This window comes from Muscardinus avellanarius (assembly GCF_963383645.1).
Source record: "Muscardinus avellanarius genome assembly, chromosome: 5".
Lineage (NCBI taxonomy): Eukaryota > Metazoa > Chordata > Mammalia > Rodentia > Gliridae > Muscardinus > Muscardinus avellanarius.
The window spans coordinates 94,904,007-94,927,882 of record NC_137790.1 but is presented as its reverse complement, the minus strand read 5'-3'; the positions used below and the strand labels follow the sequence as shown (position 1 = coordinate 94,927,882).

Here is a 23,876-nt window from a genome sequence, read left to right as displayed (position 1 = left end):
ATTTAGTCTCACTGCAATAATTTTGTAGCAGAACCAGGTATATTTTTAGGTATTATTTTTGTTGATCCTAGGTTAGCAAGGAGGCAGAAACCCTTCAGTATTGTTAAAATATCTTTAGTAAAACTAAACCCCTCAGTTCTAGTGTGAATTTTCAAATGTGATCATTATCTTAATTTCAAAAGAAAAAGCTCCTTACCAGATTTATATTCCTAAGGAATAGTTCGAGAATTTGACTTTTATCTGATTTCTAAAAATCTTTTTGGCTGTGGAACTCAAGTTTTAAATGTGGTTAATGGTATCAGTGTGATTTAGTCTTCAGACTTAAATTTGGTTAAATAAAATCTAAAAGAATATATTATTTTGAAACATAATACCTTAATATCTTGGGGAATATAACACTACCAAAAATAACTACTGGTGGGTCAAATATTTATTTAAGGAGCTTCAACAGGGAGCTCAAACCACCCTTTTTAGCTCCATTAATTGTAGCAAGTCTTTTTCTCTGTATTTTGTTTATGCACTGAATTCCTGTGGTATAAAGCACTAGTTAGGAGAAAAAATGTTTTTGATGTTCTTTTAATGATGGCCCCCAAAATATTTGACACAGCAAGATGCATGTGTTATTATATTAAAAATACATAGTAAATACAGTATCACTAAATTTAAGACCTCTTCTTAGTCTTGCTATTTCTAGCAAGAAGTTTGGCCTGTGACTGCACTTACTGTTTGTGCTCATCAGAAACTGTCAATGTGTGCTTTCCTTTAACTTTGCAGTCTGTAACATCACGCTGTTTATTAAAAAAAAAAATACCTTTACGTGTGTCCAAACAATCCTTAGTGTATTATGTAAACAAAAATCTGTAATAATTGTATTTTGCCATTTCTTTTTTTCTTAAATTTTACTGGTGCATTGTAGTCATACATCTTAATGTTGAGTACAAGATAGTAGAGGTATGCATGCACACATCACTTGTAAGCAAACCAGTATTGGTAACAGTCAAAATTTTAGTTGGATTTGATTGAAAACCGAAACTATCAGACCTTAAAAGCCAATTGTTTCTCCCTGGCAAAGTTAACAAGTATTAGAAAAATGTTTATTTAAATAATAGCTTCCTCTAAGTATAAAGAATTTTATACTTGTATTTTAAGCATATATACATGTAGGTGTGTATGTATGTATATGTATAGGTAGGTGGACATTTTTTCAAGTCATTTGGAGACTAGAAGCAAACTGGTTTTGCTTTCTGTTATCATCAAAAATTATAAAAGGTAAGTCTGAGCCTTTCTTTGACCAAAAATGCTCATGGACATTAATATTTGGTAAGTCTAAGCAATTAAGTGTATCATTGCTTAAACTTTATTGATTTGTCAAATGGCTTGAACTTAAGTTAACTTTGTTCTCTGAGTAGAATGTCTCTCTGCTGGGATGAACCAACTAACCATTATCTGAGTGGAAAAGTAACTACTTTTTTGAAACATATGCTTTAGGTTTTATATTAGTAGTTCTGAATTTTTTAGAAAAATCACAAGAATTGTACATTGCTAAGGTAGAAGTCAAATTTACTAGGAAATGGGATAGAAAGTGTCCTTTATTTAAGAAAACTACAGAATGTCCATTTGCAGCATGATTTAAATGGACACATACAGGTATTTTATTACAAGGAAGTCTTTGGCATAGAAAATAATTTGTCCCACAACTTTTAACCAAGTTCTGAGTCTTCTATGTATGTCACATTTAGCCAAGAAAATGGGGGAGAGGCAGACGGCATCATCTCTTGCAGCACCCTACTCTAACCATCCACTTGCTGCCTAGTGAAAATTACCAGTGCTGACTATTGTTAACCCAGGGTGGTTTTTTGTTTTTGTTGTTGTTGTTGTCATTGTTTAGCCATTAACATTTTTTTAACAATTTTTTATTGAACATAAATAGTATACATTTACACTATATTTGGTGCCCTCTCCCCCCCCGCCCCCGTTTTCTCTTCCCCCCTCCCACCAATGGTTGTCCAGGTTAACCATGTCTTATTCATAATTTTACACATATTCAGATGTAGACCCTCATTAATCAAGATCAGCCTTTCTCCTCTCCTATCTTTCCATTAAAACTTAGCTAGTATTTCCCCTCTAATATCTGGAGTCCCATTGGTATCCTTTCTAGTTTGGGCATATTAGAGGAAACATGTGTATCTTCTTCTGTGCTTGTCTGATCTCACTTAACATGATATTCTTCGTGGCTTTCCATCTTCTTGCAAATGATATAATTTTGTTCTTCTTTATGGCTGAATAGAATTCCATTGTGTGTATTTCCCACAGTTTTGCTATCCATTCATCTGTTGATGGTGATCTGGGTTGGTTCCATATTTTGGCTATTACAAATTGTGCTGCTATGAACATAGGTATGCATATGTTGCTGTATTTCTCTGAATTCAACCCCTTTGGAAAGATACCCAGGAGTGGTATAGCTGGATCATATGGTGGATCTATTCCCACCTTTCTTAGGAATCTCCACACAGATCTCCATAGTGGCTGGACTAGTTTGCACTCCCACCAACAGTGTAAAAGAGTTCCTCTTTCCCCACATCCTCGCCAGCATTTGTTGTTGTTTGATTTCTTTATGCTTGCTACTCTGACTGGGGTTAGATGGAATCTCAGTGTAGTTTTGATTTGCATCTCCCTGATTAGCCATTAACATTTTTAACGCCTAATCTAGTTGTTTATGCCTTACAGTCAGAAAAGAAGAGGTTTTCCCCATTGTGCGGATGAAAAGAGGTTCAGGCAGTTTAGCTGACTTGCCCAAGGATATGCATCCAGAAAGCTGAGATTATGACCCACAAATTGAAATGAATCCTACTTGGAGACTATGTTCTACCACTCAACACAAAACACCAAGATTGTTCATTACTGGCCAAATCAATATTACTCCATTTAATTCAGTTTGTTTACTATTTTGTGACCTGAATTTAATTGCTAAGGGCATTAAACTGATTTAGAATCAAAGGTTGTGGTTTGATTACACTTATGTGTAAAAATTGTTTTAAAAGTCTCATTCTTGTGGGCAGGGGCTATTACTGACAAAGTGTTCGCCCAGCATGCATGAGGCCCAGATTCAACAGCCAGTGTCATAATAATAATAGTCTCATTTTTCTATTGTCCATAATTTAAGTTTTTAGTGGAATTCTTTGTTGTTTGTTTATGCTACGAGGAGTTGAGCCCAGGGGCTCTGTACTGTTGAGCTACATCTCCAGCCCTTTTTATTTTAAGACAGGTTCTTGCTAAGTTTTCCAGGCTGGTCTCAAACTTGTAATACTCCTGCCTCAGCCTCCCCAACTCACTAGGATTATAGTTTTAGTAAAATTTTAAAGATATTTTGAGGCACGTTGGAAAGCCAAAACCAACCCCTTTCAACTCATACATGCTTAATCTGGAAAGACCGGATGATTGCAGTTCTCGGCTAGCCTCAGCTACTTAGTGAGACCCTTTGCAACTCTGTGAGACACAGTTTCAAAATAAAGAATAAAAAATAGGGCTGGGGGTGTAACTTGGAGATAAAATGCCCCTGGGTTCCATCCCCAGTATTGAAAAAAAAAAAAAGTAAAATGAGCTTATGAAAAGTATAATTAGAAAAGTGTTGCTGAAAGAAAACTTACATTGTACATGGCAAGGTTATATTATACATGGCAAGGTTAAACACAAATAACTATAAACTGGGTGAATTTTCAAGGCAGCAGCTTTCCTGTTTTTCTCATTAATGGTGAAGAACAAACTGCAGTAGTAGACAGGATATGTCCACATTTTCTTAAACAGTCTTCAAATTTTGTCTTCTGTAGTGAATGAACTGTTCTTCACTCAAGATTTTTCTGTAAGAAATGTTTACATGTAGCCAGATGTGGTGGCACATGCTTGTAATTCCAGTACTTGGAAGGCTGAGACAGGAGGATTGCTGGCTCCCAGCCAACTTCAGATACTTAGTCCTTCTGCAACTTAAGACCCTGTTTCAAAATAAAGTATGAAAAATAGGGCTAGAGGTATTGCTCAGAAGTAGAATGCTTCCTGGGTTCAATCCCCAGCACTACCAAAAAAAAAAAAAAAAATGTTTCCATATGAACTCTGCTGCAGAGTTGGGCTGAGTTGAGTCTCAGGGATTAGATGCCTTTTTTCCATACTGACAGCTTCTAGCCAGGGCTGAAGTTAGATGAAGAATAACTACCACGAATTCACTGTCCTGTTAAGTGCTTCTGTGGTTCATGTGGAAAGATAGGGAGTAGAAAAGACTGGGAGTTTGTACCTATAGAATAAATAGAATATATAATGGAATTTTTTTAAACGCTTCCTTAATTATATTAAGGAGGCTTAATTAAAAATGTTTACTTAAGCATAATTAAGTCTATGACTGTAGAAATCACAATTTCTGTGGCCAGTGCTCCAATTTGACTACTGCCTTAAGGTGCCTCTGCCACTTCCCTTGACCTCCCTGGTCCCCTCAGTTTTGCAGTGCGCCCTCTGCTGCCCACTTCTGCTCTGACCGCAGTGCGGTATTTTTCACATAGTAGGGACAGGTGCTGTGTCAGTCTCACCATGCCAACAATCAAGGCACCACCTAGCATAGTCAGTGATGGCCAAAATAAGCAGTGGAAGAAGACCATTTGGTCGTACTTTTTCATAAGAATGACATCTTCAGATTGGCTGTCTGGACTGTAGAAGCATGAAAAAGGGGTTCTGTTTCTGTGGTCGAAGAATTCCTTTATGTCCAGAGCACTGCTGAGCAAGTCATTCCTGTCCCGATGGCACTTAGGTGTGTAAAAGCACTAGGGACATGGAGGAGGGAGGAAGATAAGGGCACTGTTAGCCATACCAAACACTTAACAGTTTTAATTCTGAAAGCCTCAGGCTCAAGCTATTCATGGGAAGTTTCAGTCTTAGAAGGTGGTCAAATATCACATAGATCACAGGGAAACATAGGCAAGAGGCACAGAGTAATGGTCATTTCCAAGCCAAGCAAAAAGCTTGAGGTTTGTTACCATTATCGATTATGCACTGGAGTGCCATGTTAAAAGGTGATGTTGGAAACTAAGAATACTACGTCCAATATAGAAAATAGAAATCATCAGATTGAAATTAATGTTTATGTAAAGACACCAAAGTTTACCATGTCATCTAATCTCATACACTCTTATGCTTAAGTGTAAATATAAATTTATATTAACCTGCTGTGTAACTCTTTAAAATCAAAACTATAACAATACCTTTAATAAGGAAAAGGAAATTACTTGAAAGACTAAAAAAAATTATATATATATATATATATATATATATACACTTTTTTTTTTTTTGCAGTACTGGGGATTAAACCCAGGTGCATTCTACCTTCAAGCTACAACCTCAGCTCTATTTTTTATTCTTTATTGTGAAACAAGGTCTCACCGCAGAGGGCCTCACTAAGTAGCCGAGTCTGTCTGCGAACCATGATCCTCCTGTCTCAGCCTCCCATCACACCTGGCTTAAACTGAATATATTTTAATATTTTGTTTGTTTGTTTTGGTACCGGGACATTCTACCTCCAAGCTATGCCTCCAGCCCTATTTTATTTTCTATTTTTTAAACAGGGTCTTCCTAAGTTGCTGAGGCTGGCCTTGGACCTACAATCCTCCTGTCTCAGCTTCCCAAGTACTGGGGTTCTAGGCATGGGCCACTGTGCCTGGCTACATCTTAACACTTTTGATATGACAGGGAGTGGGAACTCCCAAAGTAAGACTGCCTACTAGCCACTCTGCTCTTTGTCTTGGCCTACAAATTCTAGACACTAAAACTGGAATAATCCCTCTCCTTTCCATATACCCTATTTCTCCTCCAAACTTAATCCTGATTTGACCACTATGAAAAATGTTCACTAGAAGGAAACAGATTTATCCCTACAGATGTCTCTGGGTTCTGCACCCTGCCAGGGATAGTCTTTCATGGAAGTGTGGGTATAGTAAGAACTCTTTATTAAATAAACTTTACATTACCTTAGGATTTACCTGGACAGCCTCTTCATTATAATGCAAAAAAGCTTTCTGACCTGAATGTGTGAGGTTCACGAGCACCTGGAGACATGGGTACTTCCCCTGACCTCTGCAGTCACCACTGCAGGTGAGAGCACAGTCCAGCCAGTCCTCCACAATGTGTGTGTGTAAGGTAGTGCAGTTCGATTCTTCCCTCTGAGTGCTTCAAGAGGAAAAAATAAATTCTTCACCTACTAGTGAAGTTTGGAGCCCAAGACATTTGTCTAGGTCAAGGTAATAGTGTAGGGCTATAACAAGTCACATAATGATCAGGGAGTGCAGAGGACTCTGGGAACACCACAGCAAATTGCCAAGTTTCATCACAGTTTTGTATTTTTTATATAGTGTTGGGGATTGAACCCAGGGGTATTCTGCCTCCTAGCTACATCTCCAGACCTTTGTTTTGTTTTTTGTTTTGAAACAAGGTCTAGGTTGCTGAGGCTGGTGATCCTCCTGTATCAGCCTCCCAAGTACTGGGATTACAGGTGTGTACCACCACACCCAACTCCATCTCAGTTCTGATTCCACAATCATTTTTCACTATACTAACCTCAATATTCCCTTAGATCAGTGATTTTCAAACTTTAGAATCACACGAATGAATCTGTTAGGATGAAGAGTTGGTTAAGTGTGGACCTCAGGTCTTCATGAACAGGCATTCTAGCTTAGTGGGTATGAGTCAAGACCCAGGATTCTGTATATTTAATAGCTTTTTGTTTGTTTGTTTGTTTGTTTGTTTTTTACACTGGGGATTGAACACAGGGGCATTCTACCTCTGAGCTACACCCCCATACTCATTTATTTTTTTATTTTGAAACAGGGTCTCACTAAGGTGTTGAGGGCCTTGCTGAGTTGCTGGGCTTGAACCTGCAATCTTCCTGTCTCAGTCTTCCAAGTCTTAGGATTACTATTAAAGACTACTAAATAGCAGAATGAGCCATTACGCTCTGATATTTAATAGTATTTAAGATGCAAGTATTTTGAGAAACAACCTGTAAGCAATGTTACCCTTGATAGTGTACCACCAAGATTCAAACTCAGAAATCTCAGAAATCTCACTATGTCTTGTATCTCATCATCTCAAGATGCACCCACTGGCCTTTCCTGATGAAGGAATTTAGCCAACATCCCCTTGGATGGTATCCAACTGTAATGCCTTTAGTCAACATAGCCTGCAGAAGTTCTGGTGACAAGGCACAATTCCAAAGGATCAAATGCAAGCATGTAAAGAATCTATTGGGATATTTATTTGCACTTGCTATCAGTTAAGTTCTTTAAACTCAGGAGCTACATCCTGTTCCTCTTGACATTCCTTGAAGTTTAAGGCACAATGCTTCTCACATACTAGATGGTCTACAGTATTATGCTCAATTAACATTTACTTGGAAAACATTCCTTGAGAACTTGTGCATACATTACAAGCACAGAATGTAGACAAAACTCCTGCCATGAAGCCCTTGGGGTGGTGCTAAGAAAGAACCTATGTATATGAATTAATTACAGAACAAGTCCAAGATGAAGTCAATGGGGATGAGAGAAAGTGCTGAGACTGAACTCCTGGGACCAGCTCTTGGTGTAGGCTCACCCTCATATCTGTGTCTCTGTGTTTTTTTCCTCTCTTGTCTTAAACAAGAAGATAGATTAGCAAGCCTAAAAGTCAGCATACTTGAAAAGCAGTGTTAGCTTTTCATCACACTCATTGATATAATTAGCCAGAAATAATAATTTTTATACTCAAAACACACTGCAGTTTAACTTGACTGACCTCATGGCCCAGAGCATAAAAATCACTGGGGAGTATCGCTGAAAAATATGGTGGCAGCAGCCATGTCAGAGAGCTGCGATGTGAACATGTGAGAGGACTTTACTTGCTGCTGCTGGCTTCAAAGGTGGAGGACAGCAGACCCAAGAAGTCAGGGAATGCTGGCAGCATCTAGAAGCTGTAACAGGAGAGGAAACAGACTCTTTTGGAGCCTTTAGAAAGGAATGTAGCCCTGCTGACGCCTGGATGTTAGTGCTCTGGGGCCTATGCCAAGCTCCTGCCCAGAATGATGTGAGAGGATATATTTGTGATGTTTCAAGTCACCAAATTTAGGGTAATTTCTTAACAGCAGTAGTTACCAATATTTGTTACATGGCAGTTACTGACAGTTTTAATGAGTCAAAATTATTGCAAACCTAAAAATAAATTTGGGACAATGTTGGGCAAGTGAAAATTGTAAAAATGGAAAATAAAGTTCTTTCATAGGTTTAACTCTGGCCTTCTTTTTCATCGTTTTAACATATTTGTTTTTTCTATTTGTTCATTCATTTATTCATTCATTCATGGTACTGGGAATTGAACCCAGAGGCCTTCTACCTCTGAGCTATACACTGGCTCTATTTTATTTTTTATTTTGAAACAGGATCTCACTAAGTTGCTGAGGACTTTGCTAAATTGCTGAGTACTTAGCTTCCCAAGTACTAAGATGACAGGTGTGCACCACCATAGCCTGCTAATTTATCTCATTTAAACTAGGTACCTTGCAATAATATTTTAGAGTTGCCCGCTTACCTGTTAGAACCCAAGTTCTCTAGGGTTGGACCAAAACAAACTGAGTATGATTTGAATCTCCCTTAAAGATTTCAGAAAGGCTCACTGTAGAGAATATGACATTCTGCCTGTGAACAAGGGTTAGTTAGGCTAGAGCCTTTCAGGTGGAACCAGGAATGTATCTAGGGCTGAAAAATGAGCACATTCCCTCAATATCACTGTGAGTCTATTTGTCTACAGCTGTGATAAAAACCCACCATCTGAAAAATGAGGGACTCAGAAAATGGGGATAGACATGAGCTGTCCAGGTCTTAACCACCATTTTTACTGGAGCAAATCTATTCTCTGAAATGGCACAAGATTATAAGGCAAGAAAACTCACCTTATAACTAGCATTCACTTAATTATTTAAACCAAATAATTTCCAAAACACTTAGAAAAATAAAACTTGAATATGAGCAACTGGCTGGATATAGTGCCTTACTCCTGTAATCTCAGTACTTGGAGGCAGAGATATAAGGATCACAGGTTCAAGGCAACTTAGCAAGGCCCCCAGTGACTAAACAAAGAACCTATTTCAAAATAAATTTGAGGCTGGGGGTATAGCTCAGATGTAGAACCACTGAGTTCGATCCCCAGTAGCAAATAAATAAAATCAAAATAAATATGAGTAAATATTTGGTGCCATCTTGCAGCAGGTATCCTTGAGGCATCTCCAAAATATGTCTATCACATATTTAAAAAATAATCTGAGTTGGGTATGGTGATGCATGCCTATAATCTCAGTACTTTGAAGGCTGGACAATTAAGACTGCAAGTTCAAGGCCAGCATTAGCAATGTACACCCTCATTAACTTAGTGAACCCTGTTTCAAATTTAAGAATAAAAATAGGGCTGGGGTTATAGCTCAGAGGAAGAATGCCCCTAGGTTCAATCCTCAGTACCACAAAAATCACCATCATCATCTGACTTGACTGTGTATGTATAACTTTGTGTGTGTGCATGTGTATACGTGAACACACACACACACACACACACACACACACACACACTTCATCTATACAGACATATGTGATACAAGTTTTTAAAGTAGATGAGGAAACAACAGAAAAAGGAGAAGGCTGAAATGACATGAGTGAAGTACAAACATCTAACCTGAAGACCATCAGATTCCTTACAGTTATAAGAATTATATCCCTTATAGTGATAAAAGCCACAAATTTAGCTCTAAGCTTCCTAGCAGCCAAAGCAATGAAAGATGTTATACAATGCATGATTCCTGGTTTACACTGAATAAAAGTAAGCTAGTCGATAAAGAACAGCACGGTTTCTCTTGGTGCTAGTACCAGAGAAAAAATTCCTCTGGGCCCATGTAATAGTGGCAGCGTGTGCTATTGTAGAGGTGACCTCTATCTTTCCTCTTAACACTGATAACTCAGGAATGGCAGGAGATTGATCTGAAAAATAACAAGAGTATGCCCCTCACTGCCTTTCCATAACCTCTTCTCATTACTGATCTCCTAGGCCTCCTCTTCCATGGCCTTCTTTTGCTCTTTGGAGGTCCAAAGTGAATCACCCCTTCCTTCCACGTGTATTTAATAAAGAAATGAGTTAAAAGAAAAGGAAGAGCAGAATGTGGTGGTGCAGGCTCATAACTCTAGTACTTGGGAGGCTCAGACAGGAGGATCACAGATTTGTGGCCAGCCTCAGCTACTTAGTGAGGCCCTCCACAATTTAGTGAGTCCCTGTTTCAAAATAAAAAATAAAAAAGGTTGGCAGTGTAGCTCAGAGCTAAAATGCCCCTGGGTTCAATCCCTAGTACTGTAAACATAAAGAAGAAAGAGAAAGAAATATTTATTGAGTAGCTACTATGAATCAGGTAGGCATTGTTAAATTTTAAAAACCTGTGTTGTGCTCTTATGCTCACATAGAAGGCTTAACCTTTCCTTGGGAAATTGATTTATTTGGGGGGGTGTGATACTGGTGTTAGAACTCAGGGGAGTTCTACCTCTAAGCTACACCTCAGCCCCCCCCCCCTTTTTGCAGTACTGGAGATGGAACCCAGGAACATTCTACCTCTGAGCTACACCCCCAGCCCTATTTTCCATATTTTGAAACAGGGTCTCACTGAGTGGCAGAGGACCTTATTAAGTAGCTGAGGCTGTCTGCGAACCGCGATCCTCTGATATAAGCCTCCTGAATGCTGGAATTACAAGCATGCACCACCACGCCTGGCTTCAGCCACATTTTTTTAGTTTGTTGATGTTGTTTTTGATACAGGATCTCATTAGGTTTCTGAGACTCTAGATAAGTTGCTGAGGTTGGTCTCAAACTTGTAATATTCCCACCAAGTGCTGGGATTACAGGCATGCACCACCTGTGCCTGGCTAGCAAATTGATTTTGTGTGTGTGAGGGTGGGTACTGGGGATTTAACCCAGGGCATTCTACCTCTGAGCTGTATCACCAGACCTATTTTATTATCTTTATTTTAAAACAGAAACTCCCTAGGTTGATGAGAGTTTCACTACTTGCCATCCTCAAACCTGAATCCTCCTGTCTCAGCCTCCCAAGTACTGGGGTTACAAGCAAGCACCACCAAGCAAGGCTTGGAAATTGATATTTTAAAGGGAAAATATTCAATGTATGGCCTAAATGTGTAGATTATATATTGAAATACATGTGGATTATAGGATTGGGTTGTAGGAAGGAATATCTTCCACTTTTTACCCCCTTTCCTTGCACTCAGCTGCCTCCCAGCTTCGTAGAGGAACAGGCACCCTCCCTGTCCTACACTACCCTCAGTAGAACAGAGACAGAAGCAACCAAAGCCAGCCCCCCTCCTTTACCCACTGCTCCTAGGTCCCAGCTGAACTAAAAACTTAGCTCTCTGCTCTGTCTCTTACCTGAGCATGAAGGGCTTCAGGATGGTTGTTCCAAGCAAGAAGAACATTAGGAGGGAAAAGCCCATCATTGCAAGCCCCAGCAGGATGGCCCTGTCTTCTCCAGCACTGGATGGTAGCTTGTGCACAGCTAGTGGCTCTCCATTCTTGCAGTCTCTGTGTCTGTTCTTCCCTGAGGTAGAAAAGCCATTCCTTGGAGGAAGCAAAGGAAGGGAAGGGGTGAGGGATGTGATAAGCTCATAAAGAAGTAGAAACATTTGAAAACACAGGAAGGGATGGATGATGCCATTTGTGGCCACGTGGTCATGTACAAGGTCAACAAAACACCAAAAGATCCCTCATTCAGAACTGAAATGTTGTCGCGTCCCTAAGGCTCCGTCCTGCAGAGCCCCGGGAAAGAAGACACAAACGCCGAGTCTGTTGATGATGCTTCCTCTTTAATGCTTCCCCTCTTTAATGCTTCCCCTTCAATGCGCACAGCAGGCAAATATATATCAGTCTCATAACCCCTCCCTCATCACTCCACCAACCCCAAGCTTCCCACAGCTAGGGCATGCGCATTTCTAACCCTCTCATACGCAGGCTGGTGGTAGCACGAGGCGCTGCGTGACTGATCATCCATAGGGCGCCTGATAGGGCTCACTGCGCAGGCTCAGGACACCACCAGCCTCGTGAGCCTCGTGACTTGGCAACATGCCTAGGCACCATCTTGAACCACCGCCCCATCCCGGTCTAGCCGAGCGGGCCCCGACAAAATGTGAAAAGTCCATATAAAATCCTAAAATGCCAGGTGTAATGACACACACCTGTAATCCCAGTACTTGGAAGGCTGAGACAAGAGAGTCATAGGTTCAAGGCCAGTGTGTTATAACTTAGCAAGACCTTGTTTCAAAATAAAAAATAAAATAGGAGCCGGGCATGGTAGTGCACGTTTGTAATCCCAACATTTGCAAAGCTGAGACCAGAGGATCCAAGTTCGTGGACAGCCTCAGAGACTTAGTGAGGCCCTTTGCAACTCAGTGAGACCCTGTTTCAAAATAAAGATTTAAAAATAGGGCCGGGCACCACTTTGATAGGGGGCTAATATCCAGAATATACAAAAAGCTCAAAAGACTCTACACTAGCAAAACAAACAACCCAATCAAGAAATGGGCAATTGAACTAAATAGACACTTTACAAAAGAAGAGATACAAAGATACATGAAAAGATGTTCTACATCATTGGCCATCAGGGAGATGCAAATCAAAACTACACTGAGATTCCATCTAACCCCAATCAGAATGGCAAGCACAAAGAAATCAAATAACAACAAATGCTGGTGAGGATGTGGGGAAAGAGGAACTCTTTTACACTGTTGGTGGGAGTGCAAACCAGGTTAGCCACTATGAAGATCTGTGTGGAGATTCCTGAGAAAACTGGGAATAGATCCACCATATGATCCAGCTCTACCACTCCTAGCTATTGTTCCAAAGGGGTTGAAATCAGAGAACTACAGCAGAGAACTTAATCAGAGAACTTATGTTAAGTCAGGATCATCCAAGTACATAAAGAGAAAGGACATATGTTCCCTCTAATAAGCCCAAACTAGGGAGCATAGGGGATACCAGAGGAACTCCAGATAATGGAAAGGAAACCTCAGCAAAGTTTGAATGGAAAGATAGAAGAGGATAAAGGCTGAACTTGATTAATGAGGGTCAACATCCGAATATGTGTAAAGTATGAATATGGCATAGCTACCCTGGACAATCATTGGTGGGGGGAGAGGGAAAATGGGGGTGGGGGCAGAAGACCCCAAATACAGTTTAAATGTATACCATTTATTTTCAATAAAAATATGTATAAAAATAAATAAATACTTTGTATATTCTAGATGCTAGTCCTCTATCAGAAAAGGAAGACCTAATGTCCCAAAGAGTTTGTTTTATGAAAATGGATGTGCTCACACCTGGGGTATAAATGTTTACTTGGGACATAAATGTTTAAATCATTAAAAAAATATATAGGGCTGGGGGTTTAGCTTGGAGGTAGAATGACCCTGGGTTCCATTCCTAGTACCGCAAAAATAAATGACCTAAAATGATGTTATCAATTATATATGTGTATATCTATACATGCACATATGTGTATATGTATGTATGTATGCATGCATTTAGTGTACTAGTATTGGGAAGAGGGTTTAAAATGTATTAATGTGTCAGTATTGGGAAAGATTTCCAATTTTATAATATATCTTCTTTACTAAGAAATCCAGGGTTAGCTAACAGGAAGAAGAGACTTGTAATTTCCATTTGTAAAGGAAGGAAGGCTGGAGCCAGGAAAAATGTGTCTTTACATTCCTAAGAACAATTTCATACATTTTGGGGGATAAGACAAAAGGTAAAAGCCTGTGTCTGGAGACAGAGATGCCTCCCCCTCCGGCCCTAAATCCGGCTGGAGAGCTAGCAGGAGCAGAGCTGGGACTGGAGATAAGGGGTAGCATTATCTCCAAAATCAAAGGGACCTGCCTAGGACTTGGGCGGGATAAAAACACTCAGTAAACTGGAGTTCTTTGGCATTTTCATTCGAATTGCCCCCCTGTGCCCCGCTCTGGCACAGGGCTGTAACTATTCCTATATTTCTATCTTTTTAATAAACTTTAAATCTTCAGCAGCTGTCCAAGTGATGAATACTTATTCTTAGCTTAGGACAAGAATCCACGGTTTTCCTGTTTGTCTGTCTGTGTGGTGGTGGTGGGGGGGATTACTTCTCTCCACACACACACCATGCACATTTCACCCCCGCAACATTTAGTACTGGTAATTGAATCCTGGGGTGCTCTACTTCTGAACTAAACCAGCACTATTTTATTTTATGTTATTTTATTTGATACTAGGAATTGAACATAGGGAAATTCTACCTCTGAAATACACCCCCCGCCCTATTTTATTTTTTACTTTGAAACAGAGTCTAAGTTGCTAAGGGTCTCGGTAAGTTGCTAGCTGCTGAGGCTGTGCTCAAACCTGTGATCCTCCTGTCTCAGCCTACCAAGTATGGGAATTACCAGCATGCACTATCCAGCCCAGCTGTGTTAACAAATATTTTTAAGGAAATTATAACAAACAAGACTAAATCATGTTGCCTGGTGGAAGTCTTTAGAGATCTGAGTCATCAATGGGAAAGGATTACCTATGAGTAGTTTTTATCTTTTTATACAAATAAGTGCTAAAAACTGACTTATCTTTCCAGGATATTGCACATCCTTTCTGAAAATATTTGTTACATCGTCTTATGAATTCCACATGTAAAGAATGAGGGGAACAGCTCACACTGCGAATCTGCACTGTCCTAAAATGGCAGGGTTTGCATTGCTCTTTTGTGAGCTCCTCCTGGCAACCTTCTGCCCCGCAGCTCTGTCTACTCAGAATTAGGAAGCATTCACTGCTGTCTTCTTTCCCCTCGCCCCTGTGCTGTGTCCTGTCCTCTCACTGCTCTGCATGTGCCTCTCTTTGTGTCTTCTCTCTGCCTGAAAACCTGCTCCAGCAAAGGATGTGATAAATTTTTTCACAACGGGTGTCTAGTAGGTGGTAAAGTCTAACACAAAGGTCACAAACTAGAGGCTGAGAAATAGCATCCAGATTTGGATGTGTTTTTGTTGGCCATCTCTCTGGTTGTCCTCCTCCAGCTCCTTCTCTCTCCTCTCTCCCCCTCCCTCTTTTCCCCCTCCTCCTCCTGCTCCATAGTTTTAGGGATACTGGGAATTGAACCCAGGGGCATTCTACCTCCCAGCTACAACCCCAGCCCTATTTTATTTTGAAACAGGACTTCACTGAGTTGCTGAGAGCCTTGCTAAGTTGCAGAGGATGGCTTTGAACTTGTGATTGTCCTGTCTCAGTCTCCCATGTACGGGATTACATAAACCTTCCTCTTCTCCTCCTTCTCTTCCTTCTCCTCCTCTCCCCCTTTCTTCCCCCACCCCTATGGTGTTATGGTTAACACTTTAAAACCATTTTTTATTAAAATGCTTTTTTTTTTTTTGGTGGTGGTACTGGGGTTCCTGGAAGCCCTTCTACCTCTGAGATACACTCCCACGGGCTACACTCCCACGGGCTACACTCCCAGACCTATTTTTTAACTTTTTTATGTGGAAACAGGGTCTCTTAAGCCAGCAAGGCTGGCTTCGAACCAGCGTGATCCTCCTGTCTCCGCCTCCCAAGCGCGGGGATTACAAGCGTGCGCCAACACGCCCGGCTAAAATGCGTATTTATGACTTGTGAAAAAAATTACAAGAACCCCATTTCCCATAGGAACAGCTGGCCAGGTGCAGTGAGCTGCAGCCAAGCTGGGCTGTGTCTCCACTTCCCACAAGGTCAACACTGCCATGGTCAGTGTCACTGATTTGCTTTTCTCATATCAGTGGCCATTTGTGTCCCAGTGGTATTTCTATTCAGAGGTTTTTATGAAGTTGCAAGCCAAACAAATTCACCTGTAATGGTGAAGACTCAGGTTCCACCAAGCTGCCTAAAATCCTTACCAAATGTTGAAAACAAGCAAAAACTTCATCAAGAGACTTGCTAGTTGTTTTCTCTCCCCACCCCCGTATTTCATGTGCGCGCCCCATATTTCACGTCCTTGCGCAGTCCACTCCCTTCTCCCTGCAGCACCTTGGACTGAGGGGGTTGGCCCGCAGCTAGGATGCCCGGGGCCTGCGCCCTGGAGCAGAAGTGCCCGCAAAAGGAAGTGCCAAGCCGGAAGATGGCAGCACTTTGTGATCCGGCCGGGAGTGCTTTGTCAGCTTTGACACTTTACTCCTTCCTTGGAGAACTGCACAGAATTTTTTTTTAACTTTGAGCCAGAACATGTCTTAATTTTCAACACATCTGATACATGGATGGAGGAGAGTTTTAGCTCTAAGGTAAAGTTTGACTCTTTTCTGTAGTTCCCAGTTCCCATCCCCCTGGTTTTCCCTTCTGCTTTGGACCTTCGTAGTTCTGTGTTATAGGTTTCCTGGGGTTTTGCTGTAAGGTATGTATCCTAGGAGCCGGGCTTGGTGGCCCATGCCTGTAGTCCTGGTACTTGGGAGGCTGAAACAAGATCATAGGTTCAAGGCTAGGCTCAGAAACTTAGGTAGGCCCTCAGCAACTTATTTTGACCATGTTTCAAAATTTTAAAAAGCCGGGCATGGTGGTGCATGCTTGTAATCCCAACATTCGGGAGGCTGAGACTGGAGGATCACAGTTTTCAGACAGCCTCAGCTACTTAGTGAGGCCCTCTGCAATTTAATGAGACCCTGTTATTTAAAATAAAGAATAAAAACTAGGGCAAGGGGTATGGCCCAGAGGTCAAATGCCCCTGGTTCCATCCCCAGACTTGCAAAATCATAAATAAATAAATAAATAAATAAATAAATAAATAACAACCCTAGGTTCAAACTTCAGTACCAAAAAGTAAACAGCAGTCTAAGATGTCAGGGAGCCTGCACCTGGAAGCAGAAATAGCCAAAAACAGAAGTGCAAAGTCAGAAAATGTCAGTACTTCATGGTTAAATGAATATCAATTTAAAAAATATTTTTATCCTCAGAATCTGTGAGTGAAGAGGCTTATAGTGAGTCTCTGTGGCACTTCTGATGCATCTATTAAATATACCCAACTATAATAGTATGTTACATGAAACTAGCATAACCTGTTAGACTCTGATCTAATTTAGGAGCAAGACTATCTAAGAACAAACCTCCTATTGCTAATGTTTCTGTCTGTCCACTTCGTCCCAAGCCTTTATTTAAAAAAATTGACAATCTTGTAGATTTGCTATAAGGAATTATTTTATGTTTATGAGATGGGCTAATGGAAATAATCATTAAAAATTAACACATGTCCCATTTAGCTTAATGAAGATGCTGGCGCACTATGAAAAAGCCTAAGAATAGCCAGGCACAGTGACACCAGCCTGTAATCCCAGTATTCAGGAGGCTGAGGCAGGAGGATCTCAAATTCAAGGACAGCCTCAGCAACCTAGAGAGACCCTGCTTCAAAATTAAAAGGCTGAGCCGGGCGTGGTGGCGCACGCTTGTAATCCCCGCGCTTGGGAGGCAGAAACAGGAGGATCGCGCAGGTTCGAAGCCAGCCGCACGCGCTGGTTTAGGAGACCCTGTTTCCAAATAAAAAATGTAAAAATATGTCTGGGAGTGTAGCCCGGAGGTAGGAGGGCTTCCAGGAACCCCAGTACCACCCAAAAAAAATTAAAATTAAAAGGCTGGGGGTGTAGTTCAGTGGTAAAGTGCTCCTCAGTTCGAAAGGAAAGGAGGGAGAGAAAAGAGTAAAATCTCAAGGGACATATTTAACACTTAATTAGTAGACAAAAAACTGAAGCTGCAAAATAGTCAGTGTTAAAACATGTTTTTAAGTGAAAAATAGCAAACAGAGGTTCAGAGACATGGAAAGTAGGTTGAAAATGTCTAACATGTTATCTGTCTAGGATTCCAAAAGAAGAAAAGTTAGTCAGAAGCAACATTTTAAAGAGAAAAGTCAAATCCTAGGACTGGTGAAGGGCTGAATCCACAAATTCCAGGAGCCCTGTAGCATAAAATAGGAAGAAATTTACAGCTAGGCGCACCCATGCATACACTGCACAGCTACAGAAGCCAGAGAGAAAACCCAACAGCATCCAGAGAAAGATTAACATCAAAGGCCTGTTAATCTGAGAGCTCACTCCTTTAACAAAAATGGAAGCCAGAGGACAGGAATGGCGTGTGCATGCTGAGCAGAGTGACCTCGGGAGCCCATACCTAGCAGAACATCTCCCAAGCCTGAGGACATTATAAAAACATCTCAGATGAACACAAAACCTGAGTTTGCCCTCAGTAGACTCTAAAGGAAAAGGTAAAATATTTACTCTTGGCAGAAGGGAAAAAATACTCAGGAAACAGAGATGATTGTTAACTAGAAATGTAGAACCATAAAGAAGTAAATAGGAGCCCACGCTTGTAATCTCATTCAGGAGGCTGAGACAGGAAGACTGCTATTTGAGGAAAGCCTCAGGCCCTTTGCAACTCAGTGATACCCTGTTTCAAAATAAAGAATAAAAATTAGGGCTGGGGGTATAGCTCAGAGGTAGAATGCCCCTGGGTTCCATTCCCAGTACTGAAAAAAAAAAAGTAAATAGGTGAATGAAAATACTGACTCTAAAAAATAGTACTAGTAATTACTTTTATTATGATTATAATGTTTTGTGGGGCCAAATAAAAAACAATTACTGCACAAAAGCATATGATTTAGAGGAGGTAACAGTGCTAATATGTTCTAAGTGCCTGGGATTCTTTGGGGAAAGGAGAATAGATACTGATTTCACTTTAATAAGCTTAAGTGTGGCTGGGCATGGTGGTACACACCTATTATCCCTTATTTGAGAGGCTGAGGCAGGAGGATCCCAGGTTTGAAACCAGGGTGCAGAAAATTAATGAGACCCTTTTTAAAAATAAAAAGGGTTGGGAGTATAATCCGAGGTAGAATGCCTCTTGGTTCAATCCTCAGTACCATATAATAATAAAGTAGTAGAAATAGGTGATATAATTCCTAAACTAGTAAGGGAGGAAGAAAATCAACCCAAAGAAAGCAAGAGAAAAAAAATCTCAGCTTAGTGTTCCACATCTATAATCCCAGTGAATGGGAGGCTGAGATAGGATCTCAGGTTAGAGAACTAACCTCAGCAACTCATGAGACTCTAAGTAACTTAGCAAGAAACTCAGTAACTTAGCAAGATCCTGCTTCAAAAAGTGGGTGGGGGGCGAGAGTGTAGCTTGGAAATAGAATGCTTCTGGGCTCAATCCCAGTACCATGAGGAATAAGAATAAGAATAAGAATAAGAATAAGAAGAAGGAGGAGGAGGAGGAGGAGGAGGAGGAGGAGGAGGAGGAGGAGAAGGAGGAAGAGGAGGAGGAGGAACAGGAGGAAGAAGGATTCTTACAGAAAAGACAGGACAAATAGAAAGTACAAAATAATATGATAAAATACTATTATTCTAGCATATCAAGATTAAATAATATAAATAGATTAAGTGATTCAGCTAAAAGATAAAGATTGTCAGACTAGATTTAGACATATATGTGTAAATATTTATAGTTTTATTAATAATATACCTAAAACACACAGACGTAGAAAGATTAAAATTTATCAGGCAAAGTATAAAAAAACCAAGCTGATATAAACCTTAAGATTAAAAAGCTTTCTTAGAATTAAAGATTTAAAAAAAGAATTAAAGATGGTATGATAAGATTGATTAAAGCTTCAAATTCACCTAAAAGAGACAATTCTAATTTGTATATACCTAATAGTATTGCCTCATGGAACGGTATTATAAGGAGAACTAGACAAAATCTATTGGATTATAAAATATTTTACATACTCTCTCAACAAATGATTGTTTAACTGGACAGATCAATAAGAAAACAGATTTGAGCAAAGCAATGAACAAGTTTTCTCTAAATAATAAATATGAACTACTGTCCTCTGCAGAATACATATTCTCTCATGTATGAAACATTTGTGAAACATTTGTATGTTTCACATATTTGTATGTTTGCATGTGTGAAACATTTGTAAGACCTGACCACAAACAGCCATAGAGAAAGCTTCAACAAAGGTCAAAGGAATCATGAAAGTCATATACTTTTTATATGGTCATTGTATGAAACTTGGAAAATATGGAAAAGTCTAAATGAGGGGGGAAACACCCACAATTTTACCACCTAGTGGCAATACTATTTACTTGCTGAGGTATCCTTCTCTTTCTATATATTGGTTTAAATATGAAGAAAATCACACTACATATAGATTGAGGTTTTGGAATGTTTTATTTTTTACTTAGCAGTTCCCCTTGTCATAAAAATTCTTTATAGTCTTTCCATTGGCTACATAACATTCCATCAATTAGATATGCCATATTTTCCTTAACCAGGTCTTTATTGGTGAATATTATTATGGTGTTTTCAGTTCTCAGGATTCATAAATAGCCCTGTAATTAACTTTGTGGTATTCACAAGCACCTTTCATCCAAAGACCTCAAAGCACTTAACAAGGGTTTAATTTGTTCTCTAGTCAGTGAGATAAGTAAAAGTCTTTTTTCTTTTTGTCATTAATACATCTCCACTTCTAGCCAACACTGTGTTATCTAGAGAGGCTTATGCATAGTCAAGGAAGCAGTGCAGGCAGGACTGACTTTCCCACCAGACCTGAGCACAATGCCAGCCTACAGTTGCCCTCTGGCTCAGCCTGAAGCAAACTGGATTACAAGGAGCTTGAACTTGCTCTTCTGGGCGTAAGCCCAGCAAAAAGCCAGCAGCCTCTCCCTCCAACACAGAAACTTGTGCAAGAAGTGTTTCTTAGGGACATGCCGCAGCTCATCAAAGCTTCATAATTCATCAGTCACTTACTTCATATGCCTATGTAACTGCTAAGCAGGGGATTCATTAAATTAGTATTTCCCTGTCATTTGTTTTTGTAGCAGAGGAGGCTTTGGTAATTATTTTCACCCCTCTATTTCTTTAATTACAAAATTATTTTTAAAAACTTCTTTTGAAATAGCAAATGAGGCTGAGTCAAGCCAAGATGGTTCTTCAAGTTTGGCAAGTAAGTTGAGCGAGTAATCCCAGTATTTGGGAGGCTGAGACAGGAGGATCGCAAGTTCACGACCAGCCTCAGCAACTTAGTGAGGCTCTGGAACTTAGTGAGACCCTATTTCAAAATAAAAGTATAAAATCGGGCTGGGGGTGTAGCTCAGGGGTAGGGTTCTATCCTTAGTATAACACACACACACACACACACACACACACACACACACACACACACACAGTTTGGCAAGGGAAAGAGCAACAACAATCCAATGTGGGTTTCAGACGTGAAAACAAGATACTGCAGTTGCTTTGGGGTTAATATGACTACCTTTCTATCTAGATAATTATGCCAGAAACAGGCATTAAAACTTGTTTGCTTGCATGTCTGTCATTTGATCTTTTGCCATACAGTGATTCACTTTAATTGTCTGCTCACGAAAGCATTAGTCCACTGCTAGGAGAGAAGAATCTGTTTTTGCCCCATGGTCTGTCTGTTCTTTCATCCCCAAACCCTACCCCACCGGACCCTATACTCCCTCTCCTCCTGTTTGTCCTCCTGAGGCCATGACATTCTCCAGCGTTTCCCCTTTCTCAGCTCCCACCCAACTTGAGTCCCTGACAAGTCATGAGTGTTTCCAGATAACGAATAAACTTGGCTATAAAATGTACCCCTCCCAAGAATTTTTTAAATCATTTTAAAGATTTTAAAATCTTTAAATATCTCATTTCTCAAAGTAAGGCACAGTGGCACAGCCTGTAATCCCAGTTCTTGGGTGGCTGGGAGGAGAGGATCACAGGTCCGAGGCCAGCCTCAGCAATTTAAAATCTCATTTCTCAAACACCACCGGCATCACTCTTCTCCTGTTTGGGGCCCACAATGGACAGCTCGATGCCCAACTCAGGCAGCTGGGGCTGCTTTGCCAAAGGCTCCAATTTTCTGCTTTATATTGCCCTGGGAGAAGAGAAGGCTGAAAATAATCTCTCTTCCCCCTTTAAGGAGTAGATGTGGGTGGTTAATAACAAAGGTAAGATAAACCACACACTTGTAATCCCAGTACTTGGGAGGCTGAGACAGGAGGATCACAGGTTTTAGGTCACTGCAGTAACTTAGCAAGACTCTGTTTCAAAATAAGTAAATAAACAAAAAAGGCTGGGAGTATACCTAAAATACTTTCTTCAACCCCACCCTCCAAAAAAATAACTAAAATATTTAGAGAATATGGTGATCCAACCTAGATAGTAGATCTCTGCTGGGGAAAATAGGGACACTTACTATCTCCATTTCACAGATAAGGAGAAAAGGAGGTGGGAAAAGTTTAAATCACGCAGTTACTGGGATTTGCATCCCGCCAGGACTGGAAGGGTTCGCCAATGGTTTTCCTTCACTTCACCCAACAACGTGCTGGGCCATATTCTAGTGCTGAAATCCAGAGCTAAGTTTTAAAAAGTTCCTGGGCTTCCAAGAGCTTGCACGTAGGGAAGGAATTCAACAAGGAAGAAAGCAACCCCTGCATGTCAGAGCTGCAGGGGAAACCTCCAGGGCACCCAGCAGCCGGCAGATGGGTACTCTTGAGAGCACCAAGACTAAACTCAACCTCCAAATTCGCCGTGGCCCTTTTCTACCCCATTCAGTAAGATGCCCCTTGCAGGTGACTTACCTCCCCTGGCGCCTCTGGCTGCCCTGGATTGTAATCTGAACCGGGACGCTGAAGGGCTGCATGAGGTAGAGGCTGGGCAAAATGAACTCCTTTCACCAAGTCATCCGCTGAGGACCAGAAGGTGCAGCTCAGGCATCAGCGGAAGTGGAGTCTCAAAGGGAGCCCCCAGGGCCCAGCACAGGGACAGCCAGTAGCAACACTGGCGCCTCCAGAGTTGTCAGCTTGCTAGAACTTTTCTGGAGCCATGGGAACTTGAGGCCACCTGGGCTGGAGGCCCTGCAGGTGCCTGGCAAGATGGAGTGGTCAGCCCTGTGTGCTCAGGACCCCGTACGGATTCTCGCAGACAAACTTCTTCCACCATTGCCCGGTGCCGTCCACCACCTATCACCTGGGTTTCTGCTTCAGCAAGCAGGTGCATCACCATAGAGACCTAAATGCTCACGGAAAGTTCTGAGGCCCAAGGGGCCCGGGTATCATTGGTGAGGGACGCGCTAGGTACAAGGTTTATAAAAAGAGGAAATGTTTGTCCTAGCCACGTCTTCTTTTTCACAAATTGGCTTTAGAGTACAAGCTTAGAGAAAAGCTTGTTCTGGTTAACTGGATGTTCTGATTAAGAGAAGTTAACTTTGCTTCCAAACATGGGGTTCCCAACTTTCAAGACTCAATAGAACATATACTACTAAAAGTATCTCAAAGTTAAAAAAAAAAAAATTATATGGTGGGGGCGTGGTGGCACACAGGCTGAGACAGGAGGATCTCGGTTCCCGGACATCTTCAGATACTTAGGCCCTTTGCAACTTGGCGAGACCCATTTTCAAATGATTAAAATAAAAAATAGGGCTGAGAGTGTAGCTGGGAAGTACAATGCCCCTGGGTTCCATCCCCAGTACCGCAAAAAAAAAAAAAAAAAAAAAAAACCTATATCAAATATACTTTTTTTTTGTGTGTGTGGTACTGGGGTTCCTGGAAGCCCTTCTACCTCCGGGCTACACTTCCAGACATATTTTTACATTTTTATTTGGAAACAGGGTGTCCTAAGCCAGAGCGCGGGGCTGGCTTCGAACCTGCGCGATCCTCCTGTCTCTGCCGCCCAAGCGCGGGGATTACAAGCGTGCGCCACCACGCCCGGCCTATATCAAATATTTTATATTTGATGAC

At 40.9% G+C, this 23,876-nt stretch overlaps 1 protein-coding gene across 1 annotated transcript; it reads right to left on the bottom strand.

Moving 5' to 3' along the window:
• Positions 1–719: 719 nt before the first annotated feature.
• On the bottom strand, positions 720–22,780 carry KCNMB3 (potassium calcium-activated channel subfamily M regulatory beta subunit 3; the record flags this gene model as incomplete). The annotated part of the gene is made up of 4 exons (XM_080695729.1): positions 720–788; positions 6,006–6,204; positions 11,479–11,667; positions 22,719–22,780. 4 exons carry the CDS (start codon positions 22,778–22,780, stop codon positions 720–722), a joined length of 519 nt encoding a protein of 172 aa, XP_080551855.1.
• Positions 22,781–23,876: the final 1,096 nt, after the last annotated feature.